At 34.7% G+C, this 17,673-nt stretch overlaps 1 protein-coding gene across 1 annotated transcript; it reads left to right on the top strand.

Annotated features, from left to right (window-relative positions):
* The first annotated feature begins 3,966 nt into the window (after nucleotides 1-3,966).
* On the top strand, nucleotides 3,967-16,865 carry LOC132753410 (uncharacterized). The gene is made up of 3 exons (XM_060743876.1): nucleotides 3,967-5,261; nucleotides 6,354-6,550; nucleotides 15,529-16,865. Exons 1-3 carry the CDS (start codon nucleotides 5,216-5,218, stop codon nucleotides 15,616-15,618), a joined length of 333 nt encoding a protein of 110 aa, XP_060599859.1. The 5' UTR covers nucleotides 3,967-5,215; the 3' UTR covers nucleotides 15,619-16,865.
* Nucleotides 16,866-17,673: the final 808 nt, after the last annotated feature.

The following is a 17,673-nucleotide window of genomic DNA, read 5'->3' as shown; positions in this document are numbered from 1 at the left end:
GTCTATCTATAATTCTGTACCCTTTATTGTATCCATATATTTTCCGCAGTGGTCATAAAAGCATAAAATGCCGTAAAAAGCGGGATTTTGACACAGGGCGATCGTTTTAATAACATCAAAAAACCAAACGCCCCGTGATAGTGTGACTTTTATCCAATGGGGTGGGGGGAATAAAATCACGTGTACCGAAAAAATTGAGTCGGTGACCCCCTAATTTTTTACTTGTTTTGACTGAGTATACATTTTAAAGGACGTTTAAAGAAAAAAAAAAAAAATTATCTCAGGATTTTTTTAATAAGCCGCTTTAAAGCCAAAAATTGCGGCTAAACTGAATGTCAAATTTTACACAAAATTGACAATTTTCTTTCCATTTCTCAAACAATTTTCGGCGTAAAACAATAAATTTTATATCTGCCTAAAGGAAAAAATAATTTCTGTCGAATGCTGTAGGATTTAAGATATTTTGTCCGCCAATGGCGTTGAAATTCCCGTAACAGTTGCCAAGGATACGCAACGACGTCATGTTCAAAAATGGGCTTTGATGGTCAACTTTGACGTCATGTGTACAAAAATTGGCTGAAACTATTGAATAAAATCAACGAAATCGAATCAGAAATATGGTCAATTTTCAAGACGCTACTCGAAAGTTCGCAAAGTGTCGCGTTCTACCTTAAGTACTATGGAAGGTATTCATTTAAATTTTAAAGCATGTCTTTGTTACCATAAATAAAAGTCACTATCCAAGGCAACTCTGACATGTGTATATATTTTGGTTGAATAACCGTCCATTTTAATGTTGAAAATTCTTAGTTAAAGTGTGCCTTGCAAAGTCACTCTTCAAAACTACAGAAAATATTCAGTTGAAACTTAATGTAACGTCTTTAGAATCATATTTGAAAGTTACAACTAATTCAGGGGTAATAACTCAACTCTACAATTAATAATTCAACAACTTAACATGTGGGTCAACATTTCTGTAGTTTCACAACTCCTGGTCAATTACTTATTTGACCTTGCACTACTCCGGCTTTGATTAATGACACTGAAAACTTAGGGTTTTAGCCTTGCCTGCAACTACTCATGCTTTGATTAATGACACTGAAAACTTAGGGTTTTAGCCTTGCCTGCACATCAGTCTTTAAAACAAATGAAGATATTCATTTGAGACTCAGAATATCTTCAGAATGGTAATTGCAAGTCAGTTACCAAGACCAATAAAGCTTGCGAAATACAGTTGCTTGTGTACATACAAAATTACGCTGTTTATACCCCCAAAAACGAAGTTTGGGGGGGTATATAGGAGTCACTCGGTGGTCGGTCGGTTGGTCGGTCGGTCGGTCGGTCCAGACGTCCGTTGCATTTTCCTTGTCCGGAGCATAACTTGAAAACTAATAGTTGGAATTCAATATAACTACATACAATGGTCAAGCACATTGAGAGGAAGTGCAGTGCACAAGAACCATAACTCTATCTTGACTAATTACAGAGTTATTGCCCTTTGTTACTTTTCCTTGTCCGGGGCATAACTTGAAAACTACTGGTTGGAATTCAAAACAACTTCATACAATTGTCAAACACAATAAGGGGAAGTGCAGTGCACAAGAACCATAACTCTATCTAAAGTAATTACAGAGTTATTGCCCTTTGTTGCTTTTCCATTGCTTTTTTTTTTGTCCGTTGCATTTTCCTTTTCCGGAGCATAACTTGAAGACTAATTGTTGGAATTCAATATAACTACATACAATGGTCAAGCACATTGAGAGGAAGTGCAGTGCGTAAGAAACATAACTCTATCTTGACTAATTATAGAGTTATTGCCCTTTGTTACTTTTCCTTGTCCGTGGCATAACTTGAAAAACTACTGGTTGGAATTCAAAACAACTTCATACAATTGTCAAACACAATAAGGGGAAGTGCAGTGCACAAGAACCATAACTCTATCCAAAGTAATTACAGAGTTATTGCCCTTTGTTGCTTTTCCATTGCCTTCTTTTTTTGTCCGGACCATAACTTGAAGACTAATGGTTGGAATTCAATATAACTACATACAATGGTCAAGCACATTGAGAGGAAGTGCAGTGCATAAGAACCATAACTCTATCTAAAGTAATTACAGAGTTATTGCCCTTTATTACTTTTCCATTGCTTTCTTTTGTCCGGACCATAACTTCAAGACTAATTGTTGTAATTCATTATAACTTCATACAATGGTCCAGCACATTGAGAGGAAGTGCAGTGCACAAGAACCATAACTCCATCTTGATTTATTACAGAGTTACTGCCCTTTGTTTCTTTTCCTTGTCCAGAGCATAACTTTAAAACTACTGGTTGGAATTCAAAACAACTTCATACAATGGTCAAGCACAATAAGGGGAAGTGCAGTGCAGAAGAACGATAACTCCATCTTGACTTATTACAGAGTTATTGCCCTTTGTTTCTTTTCCATTGCTTTCTTTTGTCCGGACCATAACTTGAAGACTTATTGTTGGAATTCATTATAACTTCATACAATGGTCAAGCACATTGAGAGGAAGTGCTGTGCATATGAACCATAACTCCATCTTGACTTATTACAGAGTTACTGCCCTTTGTTACTTTTCCTTGTCCACAGCATGACTTGAAAACTACTGGTTGGAATTCAAAACAACTTCATACAATGGTCAAGCACATTGAGGGGAAGTGCAGTGCACAAGAACCATAACACCATCTTGACTAATTACAGAGTTATTGCCCTTTGTTACTTTTCCTTGTCCAGAGCATAACTTGAAAACTACTGTTTGGAATTCAGTACAACTTCATACAGTTGTCAAGGACATAAAAAGGAAGTGCAGTGCACAAGAGCCATAACTCCATTTTGACAAAATACAGAGTTACTGCCCTTTGATAGTTTTCCTTGTCCGGAGCATAACTTAAAACGTACTGGTTGGAATTCAAAACAACTTCATACAATGGTCAAGCACAATAAGAGGAAGTGCAGTGCACAAGAACTATAACTCTATCTTCAGTATTTATAGACTTATTGCCCTTTGTTCTTTTTCTTTGTCTTTCTGGACTTATTACAGAGTAATTCAATTAAACTTCATCAATGGCCAACCACATTCAAAGGAAATGCAACATATATGAACAACAATTATCTTTAATTGCCCACAACCATAACTCTATGTTTCAATTCTTTTACAAGGTATTCTGTTACTAGTAACATCCTCATTTCCGAAGCAGACTTGTGGGGGTATTAATCACATTTAGTGATAGTTCTAGTTTGATTAGGGAAAAAACATCCAACTATTCAAAAATTGCTGGTTAAAATTATTTCTGGCTTGCTTGCAATACCATATTCGAAGATAAAGAGTAACACAACGTCAGCATAAGTTTTTCATTTTTTTTCCCAACTTGTAAGGCTTCATTATATTGAGAAATTCAAATTGAGCAATTCTTACTTCAAAGTGACATAATCCATAATTATCTACTAAAAAAACAACATTTTTTCTTACAACACACTGTATACTTTCCCATTAAACTAGTCACACATCAACTAAATTTGAAACTAAATGATGCTAATATATAGATGACTTAAATGCGGTCTTTATATGTCAAGCATTTTTTATTGCTATGGCTTCAAATGAATAGAACAAGAATCCAAAGTCTATATATCTCTAAGTTTCGAACATTTTCAGTATGACTGTTTTCTCTCTGATATTTATTAAGTGTCTTATCTAAAACAATAAAATCAATCTATCTTATTTATTCCATCCCATCCCAGTCTCCCTCTTTTTATTGCAGGGGGGGATATAGTTTTGGCGTTGTCCGTCCGTCTGTCCATCCAGACGTCCATTCCTCTGTCAGAATTTCGTTTCGGGACTAGTTCTCAATATCAAAAGGAGTATGCATATAGAGTAAAAATCGTTTCCGCACTACTTCTCTGCAACTACTGGCTGGAATTCAAGGAAACTTTATTGGAACCTTTAATATCAAGAGGGGATGCGTATATCGTCGGCTTGTTCCCGTCCAATACTTAAACTCAGAGTTATGGCCCTTGATAAGTTATGCAGTATTCATATAGAGTAAAAATTGTTTCCACACTACTTCTCTGCAACTACTGGCTGGAATTCAACGAAACTTTATGAGAACCTTCAATACCAAGAGGAGATGCGCATATCGTCCCCTTGTTCCGGTCAGACACTTTAACTTAAAGTTATGGCCCTTGATTAGTTATGCAGTATGCATATAGAGCAAAAATCATTTCAGCGCTACTTCTCTGCAACTACTGGCTGGAATTCAACAAAACTTTATGGGACCCTTCAATACCAAGAGGAGATGCGCATATTGTCACCTTGTTTGGGTCAGACACTTTAACTCAGAGATATGGCTCTTGATTAGTTAATTTTGCAGTATGCATATAGAGCAAAAATCGTTTCCGCGCTACTTCTCTGCAACTACAGGCTGGAATTTAACAAAACTTTATGGGAACCTTCAATACCAAGAGAAGATGCGCATATCATTACCTTGTTGGGGTCAGACATTTTAACTCAGAGTTATGGCCCTTGATTAGTTATGCAGTATGAATATAGAAAAATATTCGTTTCTGCGCTACTTCTCTGCAACTACTAGCTGGAATTCAATGAAACTTTATTGGAACCTTCAATACCTAGAGGAGATGGGCATATCATCGCCTTTTTTGGGTCAGACATTTTAACTTAGAGTTATGGCCCTTGATAACTAATGCAGTATACAACCAGAGCAATAATCGTTTCCGTGCTACTTCTCTGTAACTACTGGCTGAAATTCAATGAAACTTTATGGGATATGAAGAGGAGATGTGCATATAGTTGCCTTGTTCTGGTCAGACACTTAAAACTCTGATTTATGGCCCTTGATTAGTTATGCAGTATGCATACATCTCATTGGTATTTCCAGATATTACTATTTAACACAGAGTTATGGCTCTGTTATTGCCCTGAATATTTATCAAGTTCAAAGAATATTACTGTTTATGCCATGATAAATATATAAATAAAGCCTTATGTCTTCAGTTGTTGTGTTAGTAATAACCAGTACTCGGCGGGGGATATAAATTCAACGAATTTGCTTGTTGTTCTTATATTTTCAATTATATGCTATTACTTTTGATCTAGATTCGAGGTATGTGTGTGACACAAATCAATACTGGACAGACAAATTCAGTAAAAGATGTTATTGGTGTTGGCGTATTTGTGATATGATACCATCCCAGCGCTCTGATTCATGTAACAAAAGTTGCCCTTGTAAGTATGATATTTACACTCATCATTTGCTGTACTTTTTAGATCATCTAAGCTTATCAAGCTCATGGTGAACTTATATCCTGTTTACAAGAATTTAAACATTTTGGTCTGGTACTTTTGAAAAGACCAAATACAATAGATTTTAGTTATCATTTCTCTTCCAGAATTAATGTGCTTGCTTTCATGTTAAACTTTTCGTTCAAATAATTAAGTTTGGTAAAACTTAACATGGATATCTATGGTCACTGGGATCAAGGTCACTGGCGCTTTAAAAGATTATTACACTTTTGCTCTTACTGCCTTTATTGACTGATGTGCATTGAAATACATTGATAACCACCTCCGTGGTCGAGGGGTTAAGAGTCGATAACTTCTAATTCAGTTACCTCTCTGGCGTGGGTTTGATCCCCGGGAGATGCTTTGGTAGTTTAGCGCGGAGGAAGGTAGTCTAGTAATGGTGTAACTCTCCAGGAACGATGGGTAGGAAACTACCCGCCTCTATGACTGAAATACTGTTGGGAAAAGGCGTGAAATGAAACAAACAAACAAATGAAATACATTGACAAATGTGAGGGTAGGGTAGCATCTATTGCCTTAGTCAATATTCTTTTTTCAGCTTAACTAAGAAACACATACAAATCCTGTATAATAAGCAAATAATGAAGAGACAAAAATCAACAAACAAATGCAACCTGTATGCCATCAATTCTTGTTATTTTTGTTTAACAGTAAGATTCAGTTATAATGATTTTTGTATGCTCACATAGTAGAATAAGTAAACACACTGTGTATATCCTGTAATGCAGGAATGTGAAAGTAATATTGTATGTGCAGATTCATTTCATTCTGTTTGTGACTGATAGATTTATTATGTACTGGTCTGTCTACTTACTGTGTTGCTCGTTTTTGAAGAGAACTTATGCACTGTTAAAATTTTAAAAAGAAATAATTTGATAATTTTTGATACTCTCTAGTTGGACATTTGTTTAAATTATTTTTGAGGAACGTGAAGACAGGCCAAATGCAATATTTAGATGGATAGTATGAGTGCAAGTCTAATATATATTACATTTTACATTTTATGAATTTCAGACTATTCAGAGGGACAGAGTAACATGTTGAAGGTTGATGATACATGCAGCTGCAATTATGATACAATTATCATTGTCACAGTATTCATCATGGCTGTGGTGACTGTGTTCATAGGCTTGGTAGCTTGGTGGCAAATAAGGAACAAGAATCGCAAGGATAAAGTGGCTGATGACTCAGTTTTGGATTCAATTGATACGGTATCAATTAATGATTTATTTCTATCACTCAAAATAATTATGGTTTTCTTGATTTTGAGCTGCTGAATAAAAGTAAACTGTGCTGAATTTTAAGAAACAGAACTAAATTAAAAACTCATATATATATATTTATAGTCCATGTTCATTAGACATGATACATATATTACTACTGTTGTATTATCATGATGATAAAGTCTCAAATGAAGCATTATTAGTTTATTTGTATTGTCAAAATGTGCCTGAACAAAAAATACACTGTTATAATAAAAACAAACCATTCAGGTAGCTTGCCACCCCATTTTTAGGTGCTCCATTATCACCCTAACCTCAGCATAATGCTCATGGACCTTGGTCTCCCCCCCACCCCCAAAAAAAAATTTGTATTTTTACCAATTATGATTTTTTTCATATAGATTTTATATACACCGTAAGTTGTTTGGCATTTATCATGGTAACAAAGTACTAAATTTGTGTGCTTGTGGAGGCACAATTATAGTAATCTATAACGCATCTTCACAATTTTCAATTGTCTCAGATGTAGGACAGGACACACATCAAAATTAATTTGTGATTAATTTTTTTCAAGTGAATTGTTTATTTATACATCTGAAAGGTCCTTTAATACAATGCTGTCAGCTCATACTATCTAATGAATATGGGAACTATTTGAAATGGTATATCTTTGATGTGAATCCTTCCATTTCTCTTATATGGCTAAAATTTTCATATGTGACTAGAAGCACAGTAGAGTAGCCACTTAAGTAGCCATTAGTTAGGATATTTGATTGTTTGTTGGTAATTTTGTGTTTGGTCAATATCTATTGTTGAACCCATTAAAGAAAATTGATAATATATTGGTCAAATTAACAATTGAGACACTATGTAGAAACCGAGTTTCAGACACCAAACTTCAAGGACAAGGTGATAAGTGTTTGTTAAAGCTTTGAACCTGTAATTTTGTGTCCTGTCTACATTTTCTATGATAGGGATATCAATATTATTTTCTGATAAAACAATGTCTAGAACTTTATATGCTCCCCGAAAAATTTTGGTGGAGCATATAGTCGGCGCCTTGTTCGTCCGTCCATTGTCTTGTCCGGAGCATAACTTGAAAACCCTTGGAGATAATTTGTTTAAACTTCATACAGTGGTAGAGGGCATTGAGGGCGAGTGCAGTGTCAAAGAACCATAACTCTATTTTGCTCGGTTTTTGAATTATCTCCCCTTATAGAAAAATCTTGTCCGGGACATAACTCAAAAACTATAAGAGATAGCAACATGAAACTTTGTAGGTGAATAGATCTCAATGGATAGATGTGCAGTGCATAAGAACAGTAACTCTTTTTTTCCTAATTTTGTAGTTATTGCCCTCTATTAATTTTAACACTTTGAACTTTGTCCGGAACATAACTCTTAAACTATAAGAGATATCAAGATGAAACATTGTAGGTAAATAGATCTCATTGAGTAGAAGTGCAGTGCAAAAGAACTATAACTCTGTTAAGCCTCTTTTTTGAATTATCTTTCCTTTTAGAAAAATCTTGTCCAGGACATAGCTGTAAAACTATAAGAGATATCAACATGAAACTTTGTAGGTAGATATATCTCAATGGGTAGATGTGCAGTGCACAAGAATCATAACCGTGCCTTGCCTAATTCTGGAGTTACTGCCCTTTGTTTTTACTTTTTGAACTTTGTCTGGGAAATTGCTCTAAAATTATTAGATATATCAACATGAAACTTTGTTAGTAGATTGATTTCATTGAGTAATAGCGCAGTACAAAAAAACATAACTCTGTTTTGCCCAATTATTTAATCTCCCCTTTTAAAAAAATCTTGTCCGGGAAATAACTCTAAAACTACAAGAGATATCAACATGAAACTTTGTAGGTAGATGGATCTCAATGGGTAGATGTGCAGTGCACAAGAACTTGAACTCTGCCTTGCCAAATTTTGTAGTAATTGCCCTTTATTCATTTTTATGCTTCCTGAAAAATTCGGGGGAGCATATAGTCGCCGCCTTATCCTTCCAACCGTTCGTCCACTTTTCTTGTCCGGGACATAACTTTGAAACAACAAGAGGTATCAACATGAAACTTTGTAGGTAGATAGATATCATTGAGAAGGTGTGCAGTGCATAAGAACCGTAACTCTGCCTTGCCTAATTTTTGAATTATTCCCCTTTGTTTATTTTTACACTTTGAACTTTGTCTGGGACATAACTCTAAAAGTATAAGAGGTATCAACATGAAACTTTTAGGTAGATAGATCTAATTGAGTAGGTGTGCAGTGCAAAACAACCGTAACTCTGCCTTGCCTAATTTTTTAATTATCCCCCTTTGTTTATTTTTACACTTTGAACTTTGTCCGGGACATAACTCTAAACGTATAAGAGGTATCAACATAAAACTTTATAGGTAGATAGATCTCATTGAGTAGGTGTGCAGTGCTTAAGAACCGTAACTCTGCCTTGTCTAATTTTTGAATTATTCCCATTTGTTTATTTTTACACTTTGAACTTTGTCCGGGACATAACTCTAAAAGTATAAGAGGTATCAACATGAAACTTTGTAGGTAGATAGATCTCATTGAGTAGGTGTGCAGTGCACAAGAACCGAAACTCTGCCTTTCCTAATTTTTTAATTATTTCCCTTTGTTTATTTTTACACTTTGAACTTTTTCTGGGACATAACTCTAAATGTATAAGAGGTATCATCATGAAACTTTGAAGGTAGATAGATCTCATTGTGTAGGTGTGCAGTGCACAAGAACCGTAACTCTGCCTTGCCTAATTTTGGAGTTATTGCCCTTTGTTTATTTTACACTTTGAACTTTGTCCGGGACATAACTCTAAACTATAAGAGGTATCAACATGAAACTATGTAGGTAGATAGATCTAATTGAGTAGGTGTGCAGTGCACAAGAACTGTAACTCTGCCTTGCCTAATTTTTGAATTATTCCCCTTTGTTTATTTTTACACTTTGAACTTCGTCCAGGACATAACTCTAAAACTATAAGAGGTATCAACATGAAACTTTGTAGGTAGATAGATCTCATTAAGTAGGTTTGCAGAACACAATACAATAATACTGTCATGCCTACTTTTGGAGTTATTGTCCTTTGTTCATTATGACACTTTGAACTTTGTCCGGGATATTACTCTAAAATTATAAGAGATATCAACATGAAACTTTGTAAATAGATGGGTCTCATTGGGTAGAAGTGCAGTGCTTTTAAGAATCATTACTCTGCCTTGCCTTATTTTGAAGTTATTTCCCTTTGTTTATTTTTACTTTTTGACTTTTGTCCGGGACATTACTCTAAAACTATTAGATATATCAACATGAAACTGTGTAGGTAGCTAGATATCATTGAATAGAACTTCAATGTTTAAAGAACCTAAACAAAGCCTTGTCTAATTTTGGAGTTATTGCCCTTTGTTCATTTTTACACTTTTGTTCATTTTTTTATACTTTTCTGTGTCCAAAACCTTCTCGGGGAGCATTACCCGGTTCAACCGATTCTTGTTATATTTTGAAGTTGTCCGGGACATAACTTGGAAACCATAAGAGATATCAACTAGAAACTTTGTAGGTTGATAGATCGCATTGATTAGAAGTGCAGTGCAATGAACAGTAACTCTGCCTTGCCTAATTTTGGGATTATTATTGCACTTTGAACTTTTTCCAGGGACATAACTCGGAAACTACAAGGTGTACTTTCCTGTGTCCAAAACCTATTCGGGGAGCATCACCTGGCTCAAACTGGGCTCTTATTGGCTCTGGTTGTTGTTCTGTCCGTGCTTTAGCATTCTGTCCGTGCTTTAGCAATTTCATGTGTGCTATCTACCTTTTTAACAGCTCCACGGATATATGTGATCAGTTTTTAGCTCGACTATACGAAGTATATGGAGAGCTGTCCTACTCGCCCCGGCGTCCGCGTCCAGATTTCAGATTAAAGTTTTGGTGCAGTAAAATTTTTTTCACTATAACTTTGTCATTTCTTAAGGTATCAACTTCAAACTTCAAATATATGTTCCTTATCATCAACCACATCTTATGTGACAAGATTCATAACTCTAGCTCCAATATTTTCAGATTTATCTCCCCTTGAATTTAGAATTTTCCTTAAAAAATACTATTTTTTACTGTAACTTCTTTATTTCTTAAGGGATCACCCTCATACTTCAAATAAATGTACCTTATCATCATCCCCATCTTATGTGACAAGGTTCATAACTCTAGCACCAATATTTTTAAGATTTATCCCCCCTTGAACTTAGAATTTTCCTTAAAAAATAATATTTTTTACTGTTACTTCTTTATTATCTCCCGCCGAAAAGGCGGCGGGGGATATAGTAATAGTCTCCGTCTGTCCGACCTTCCGTCCTTCCCTTCGACATTTTTGTCCAGAACATATCTCTAAATGTATTTGAGTTATCAACTTGAAACTTCATAGGTGGATAGATCTTATTGAGGAGGAATGCTGTGCGCAAGAATGATAACTCTTCCCTATACAATTTTTGAGTTATTGCCCTTTGTTCTTTTTCATGCTATTTTGTCCTGAGCTTATCTCAAAAAGTATTTGAGGTATCAACTTGAAACTTCATAGCTGGATGGATCTCATTGAGGAGGAGTGCAGTGCACAAGAATGATAACTCTACCCTGCATATTTTTTTAGTTATTGCTCTTTGTTATTTTTCAAAATTAATTTTTGTCCAGAGCATAACTCAAAAAGCCTTTGAGATATCAACATGAAACTTCATAGGTGCATAGATCTCACTCAGGAGGTGTGCAGTGCACAAGAATGATAACTCTACCTTTCATAATTTTTGAGTTATTGCCCTTTATTTTTCATACCTAATTTTTCACCCGAGTGGAGCATAACTCAAAAGTGTTTGAGATGTCAACATGAAATGTCATAGGTGGATAGATATTATTGAGGAGGAATGCTGTGCACAAGAATGATAATTCTTCCCTATACAATTTATGAGTTATTCCTATTTGTTCTTTTTCATAATATTTTGTCCGGAGCTTATCTCAAAAAGTATTTGAGGTATCAACTTGAAACTTCATAGCTGGATGGATCTCATCGAGGAGGAGTGCAGTGCACAAGAACGATAACTCTACCCTGCATAATTGTTTAGTTATTGCCCTTTGTTATTTTTCAAAATTAATTTTTGTCCAGAGCATAACTCAAAAGGCCTTTGAGATATCATTATGAAACTTCATAGGTGCATAGATCTAACTCAGGAGGTTTGCAGTGCACAAGAATGATAACTCTACCTTTTATAATTTTTGAGTTATTGCCCTTTGTTATTTTTATGCCCCCACAATGTGGGAGCATATAGCTTTGCACTTGTCCGTCCGTCAGTCAGTCCGTCCGTACGTCCCGAAATCTTGTGAACGCAACTCCTCTTAAACCGGATGGCAGATTTTGCTTAAACTTACAGGGATGAACAACCTTAATGTGTAGATGGTAGTAAAGGAAGGAATTTTCGCTGCGACCAAATTTAACAGAATTATGGCCCTTTGTTGATTTTTTCACTAGATACTATGTAGAAATTTTGTGAACGCAACTCCTCTTAAACCGGATGGCAGATTTTGCTTAAACTTACAGGGATGAACAACCTTAAGGTGTAGATGGTAGTAAAGGAAGGAATTTTTGCTGCGACCAAATTTAACAGAATTATGGCCCTTTGTTGATTTTTTCACTATATACTATGTAGAAATTTTGTGAATGCAACTCCTCTTAAACCGGATGGCAGATTTTGCTTAAACTTCAAGGGATTAACAACCTTAATGTGTAGATGGTAGTAAAGGAAGGAATTTTTGCTGCGACCAAATTTAACAGAATTATGGCCCTTTGTTGATTTTTTCACTCTATACTATGTAGAAATTTTGTGAACGCAACTCCTCTTAAACCGGATGGCAGATTTTGCTTAAACTTACAGGGATGAACAACCTTAAGGTGTAGATGGTAGTAAAGGAAGGAATTTTCGCTGCGACCAAATTTTACAGAATTATGGCCCTTTGTTGATTTTTTCACTATATACTATGTAGAAATTTTGTGAATGCAACTCTTCTTAAACCGGATGGCAGATTTTGCTTAAACTTCCAGGGATGAACAACCATAATGTGTAGATGGTAGCAAAGGAAGGAATTTTTGCTGCAACCAAATTTAACAGAATTATGGCACTTTGTTGATTTTTTCATAATATACTATATAGAAATTTTGTGAACGCAACTCCTCTTAAACCGGATGGCAGATTTTGCTTAAACTTCCAGGGATGAACAACCTTAATGTGTAGATCGTAGTTAAGGAAGGATTTTTTGCTGCGACCAAATTTAACAGAATTATGGCCCTTTGTTGATTTTTATTTTACAACTTGTGGCACATGTAGTTCAAAAAAATATTTGACCTAGAGTCATAAGATTGACAGAACAGTGGCGTGTGGGGGCATCAGTGTCCTATGGACACATTTCTAGTTTCATACTTAATTTTTCAAGTCAATTTTTTTCTTAAAAGTATTTGAGGTATCAACTTGAAACTTCATAGGTGGATAGATTTTACTGAGGAGGGATGCAGCACACAAGAATGATAACCTACCCTGCATTATTTTTCAGTAAATGCCCTTTGTTATTTTCAGCCATCAGTATTCACATAGGTTTCAAATCTGTAGTCACTATAGCCATCAGTTTTCATTACCAAAAGACCTTAAAATGGAGTTATTCTGCTCTACTACATATACATTCTTCCAATGAGCAAACACATTCGGCGGGTGATGGCCATGTTGACATGGCTCTTGTTTCTTAGGGAATCACCCTCATACTTCAAATATATGCACCTTATCATCATCCCCATCTTATGTGACAAGGTTCGTAACTCTAGCACAAATAATTTCAGATTTATCTTCCCTTGAACTTAGAATTTTTCTTAAAAAAAAATATTTTTTACTGTAACTTATTTATTTCTAAAGGGATCAACTTCATACTTCAAATATATGTACCTTATCATCACCCATATCTTATGTGACAAGGTTCATAACTCTAGCACCAATATTGCAAGAATTATCTCCCCATAAACTTAGATTTTTTTACTAGAAAAATGTTATTTTTTACTGTAACTTTTTTTAGTTTTAAAGGTATCTACTTCAAACTTCAAATACTTATTCCTTATCATCAATTACATTTTATGTGACAATGTTCATAACTCTTGAAGCAATTTTCACAGATTTATCTCTCTTTGAACTTAGGATTTTCTTTAAGAAATATTATAACTTCTTTACTTTTTAAGGTATCTACATTTGTACTTCAAACTTCAAATATATATTTCTTATCATAACACACATGTTGTGTGACAAGGTTCATAACTCTAGCGTGATAACTTGTAGAATTATTTCCCTTGATCTTGAAATTTATGTTAACAAATGTTATTTTTTTACTATAACTTAATACATAATACATAATTGATTTTTCTTTCATAGTTTTGTCCTCCTTACTGCGTCCAGTATTTTATTAGTCAAGCTTGGCTGTCTCCTGTGACAGCTCTTGTTTATGCCCCCGCCATGTAATGGCCGGGGCATATAGTGTTACCCTGTTCCGTCCTTCCCTCCTTCCGTCATTCTGTCATTCCGTCATCATCAGTTTCCGTTCATTATCTAAGTAACGGTTGCACACATTCAACTCAAATTTGACATATGGATATGTCATGAGAAAATACAGGTCAAGTTCGAATTTGGTCATGGTCGATGATTTTTTTGGCCCCTTTTACTTTGAAAATAATATGAAACTTTCAGTTTCCGTTCATTATCTCCCCAACGGTACAACACATTCAACTCAAACTTGACATGGATATGTCATGAGAAAATACAGGTCAATTTTGAATTTGGTCATGGTTCGATGATTTTTGGCAGAGTAATGCCCTTTTTACTTTGAAAATAATATGAAATTTTCAGTTTCTGTTCATTATCTCCCCAACGGTACAACACATTCAACTCAAACTTGACATATGGATACGTCAAAGGAATGCGCAGGTCAAGGTCAAATTTGGGCATGGTTCAATGATTTTTGGCAGAGTTATGCCCCTTTCACTTTGAAAATAATATGAAATTTTCAGTTTCTGTTTATTATCTCCCCAACGGTACAACACATTCATCTCAAATTTGACATATGGATATGTTTTTCGAATGCCCAGGCCAAGTTCGAATTTGGTCATGGTTCAATGATTTTTGCCAGAGTAATGCCCCTTTCACTTTGAAAATAATATGAAATTAACAGTTTCTGTTCATTATCTACCCAACAGTGTTACATATTCAACTCAAATTTGACATATGGATATGTCAAAGGAATGGGCAGGTCAAGTTTGAATTTGGTCATGGTTGGATGATTTTTTTGGCAGAGTTATGTCCCTTTCACTTTGAAAATAATATAGATACATCTTGGGAATAAGCAGTTTAATTTTGAATTTGGTCGTGGTTCAATAATTTTGGACAAACTTATCTTTCTTGAATGTTGGATAAATTTTGAACTTTCAGTTTCAGCACTCATCCTTTTTTTTGGAAATGTAATACTATGTAGCCATTATTTTGGCTACAAATATGAAATATGCTATTTTCAAAAGGTTAAGACTGAATAATTTCAGTGCCTTGAACATTGTATGAAAATGGTTTGTGTTAACATTGAAAAGTTTTAAGGGCTTTGAACTTAAAATGAAAAAAATAATCTGTGCAAACAAATTTGGAAAAAATATTATAACATCTGAAATTTTGGCTGCATGCGGGGGGCATCCATGGCATGATGACACATTTCTAGTTTTTTATTATCTTATTGAGCTTTTGTGCAAATCCTACATTTCAGATTAAATAGAGAAGATAGTGAGTAAATGAACAATTATTTGATCATCAAAGCTGATATATCGTATTTTAAGATGTTTATTAAAATGTTGACAGCTGACTGATCAAATCTTTCATTTACAGGATGATGGTGACACAGCGGAAAGTTCATTCATTCCTCTAAACGATAGAAGTCCAGAGTTGCCTCCAGATTTGCCAAGACCTGCTCTTTAATGAAAATACAATTCTTCAATTGTGTATTTCCTTGAGATGATGTGTAGGAACTATGAGGCATCTAAGCAGGGTAATGACACACTCGTGAATTCCTCAAGATATTTTTTGTGTGTGTTACTTTGTATCTCCAACATGATCTGCAGAAGTTTTCTGAAACTTTGTAAAAGTGTTTAAAGCAATTGAGACAAGTTGCAGAATGCATGCCTCGGCAATGACACATTTGAAAGTGAAATGATTTAGCCACCTTTTGTGTGTTTCTCTATATCTTATACACTTTGGTGCATATTCAGAAAACGTCAAATGTTTGTTTGGTAAGCTCATAGGGTAGTGATATTGTTACGCTCTAGTAATTGAAAGTCTCTTTGCACCTGGTCTTCTTATCAGTCTGTCTGCATATGGTAATTCTAGGCTAGAAGTTGTTGACTGGAGTTAGAAGTTTGCTGCACTCATGTTAAAACCAGTATATCAAGACAGTTCAGTTTTGGTAGCTTTCTATGGCCTGTTAATCATGGACCAGGTACTATTTATCAGAACTTTGCTAGAGTTCTGGGCTTCACCAAATGTTTGAATTATAATAAGAAGAACAAATAAGTCTGTTTAAATTTTGACGTTTCACTTGAATTTATTTATCAAGTATATAGAAATTTAGTATATTTCAACAGTTAATAATTAGACTTGAATAACATTAAATAAATAAATGAGATCAAAACATGTATGCATCAATGTTTGCATTAGCAATAACAGTAAAACAATTCTTACAATCGCTATTATTTATATAAAAATGCACGAGATGATACGGTATTCAGAAAATACACGAGTCTTTAATTTAAGACTGATAGATTCGCCGAATTGAGATACCAGTTGAACAAAGCATAAAAAGATCTATACCAAGTACTAATTCTTTGTTATATAATAAACAAGAATAAAAACTCTATATAATGTGTAAATTTAACTTTTCTGAACAATTTAGAATGACTGTTGTAAAGTTATCACTTATGAAAAAATTTATCTTCAAAAATCTAGAGCGCACCTTAAGTTTAAAATACTGACGAAAACGTCCGTAAGTTCGAGCAAGAAAAAAAATGTGTGAAGCCAAGATTATTTGTGAGCAGGGTTTATATACTAGCAGAGCTTACAGCTCACAATGTGTGATGTGGGGCTCACAGTTCACATGTCTGTGATGTGAGACTCACTGCCCACCAGTGTGAGATGTGCGGCTCACAGCTCACAACTGTGTATTGTGTGCAAGGTGCTCTTTATAATAAAAAACATGAATATCTTACTTAAAAATATAAGGAAAAATACATAATTCATATATAAATCACTCATTTACCTCAAAGGTTCTCTTTCTTGAATTAAACATCATTCTTTGCAAAAATAGGATAGTTTAAACAGTAATAAATACGATTTCAAATAGCCCGCCTCAGACTGTTGCTAGTAGCAACTGCTCACAGTCAATTCCAAGATGGCGGATCTGCACAATACAGAACAAGGTGAAATATAAAATATTAAAATGCGAAGGATTTAACAAGTTTCTAGAAAAGTTATCTTGCAGAAACATTCATAAACATTGATTAATTTGATATGCAACGTAAATAGTGACTTATAAGCGGGATTATTCAAATTACATGGAAAGATAAACAAGTCGTGAAAATACATGACACAACAGATTCTGGCATGGAAAACATTTAGGGATTTAAACTTCTTACAGACTAGAATAAAATCTGGCATGATACGTGACATTGATCTGATATCTTGTGAAAATTTACTAAGACACTAGTCAACTATTGTGCTATTGCCAGTAAAAGCTTCAAAACGAAAGTAGGATCAATGAATGACAGAAAGTAAAAATGAACAAATGAAGTAAACAGGTAAACTTTTCTAGATCATTACATTACCCCCTGGTTTTCCATGGCAAAACTCCTGTTGCCATAACATTAAATTCATGTCATGTTACACAAATATTGAAGATGTGGTGAACCACCTTAAATTTCAGTGATGTGATGCAACACCTTAAGAAAATATTTTTTTTACATAAATATTACTTTGTGAACA

This window comes from Ruditapes philippinarum, unplaced genomic scaffold (genome assembly GCF_026571515.1).
Source record: "Ruditapes philippinarum isolate M1 unplaced genomic scaffold, ASM2657151v2 ctg1779_1_1_1_1, whole genome shotgun sequence".
Classification (NCBI taxonomy): Eukaryota; Metazoa; Mollusca; class Bivalvia; order Venerida; family Veneridae; genus Ruditapes; species Ruditapes philippinarum.
Note: the sequence above shows the minus strand (reverse complement) of the source record. Positions and strands in the feature narration are given on the sequence as shown.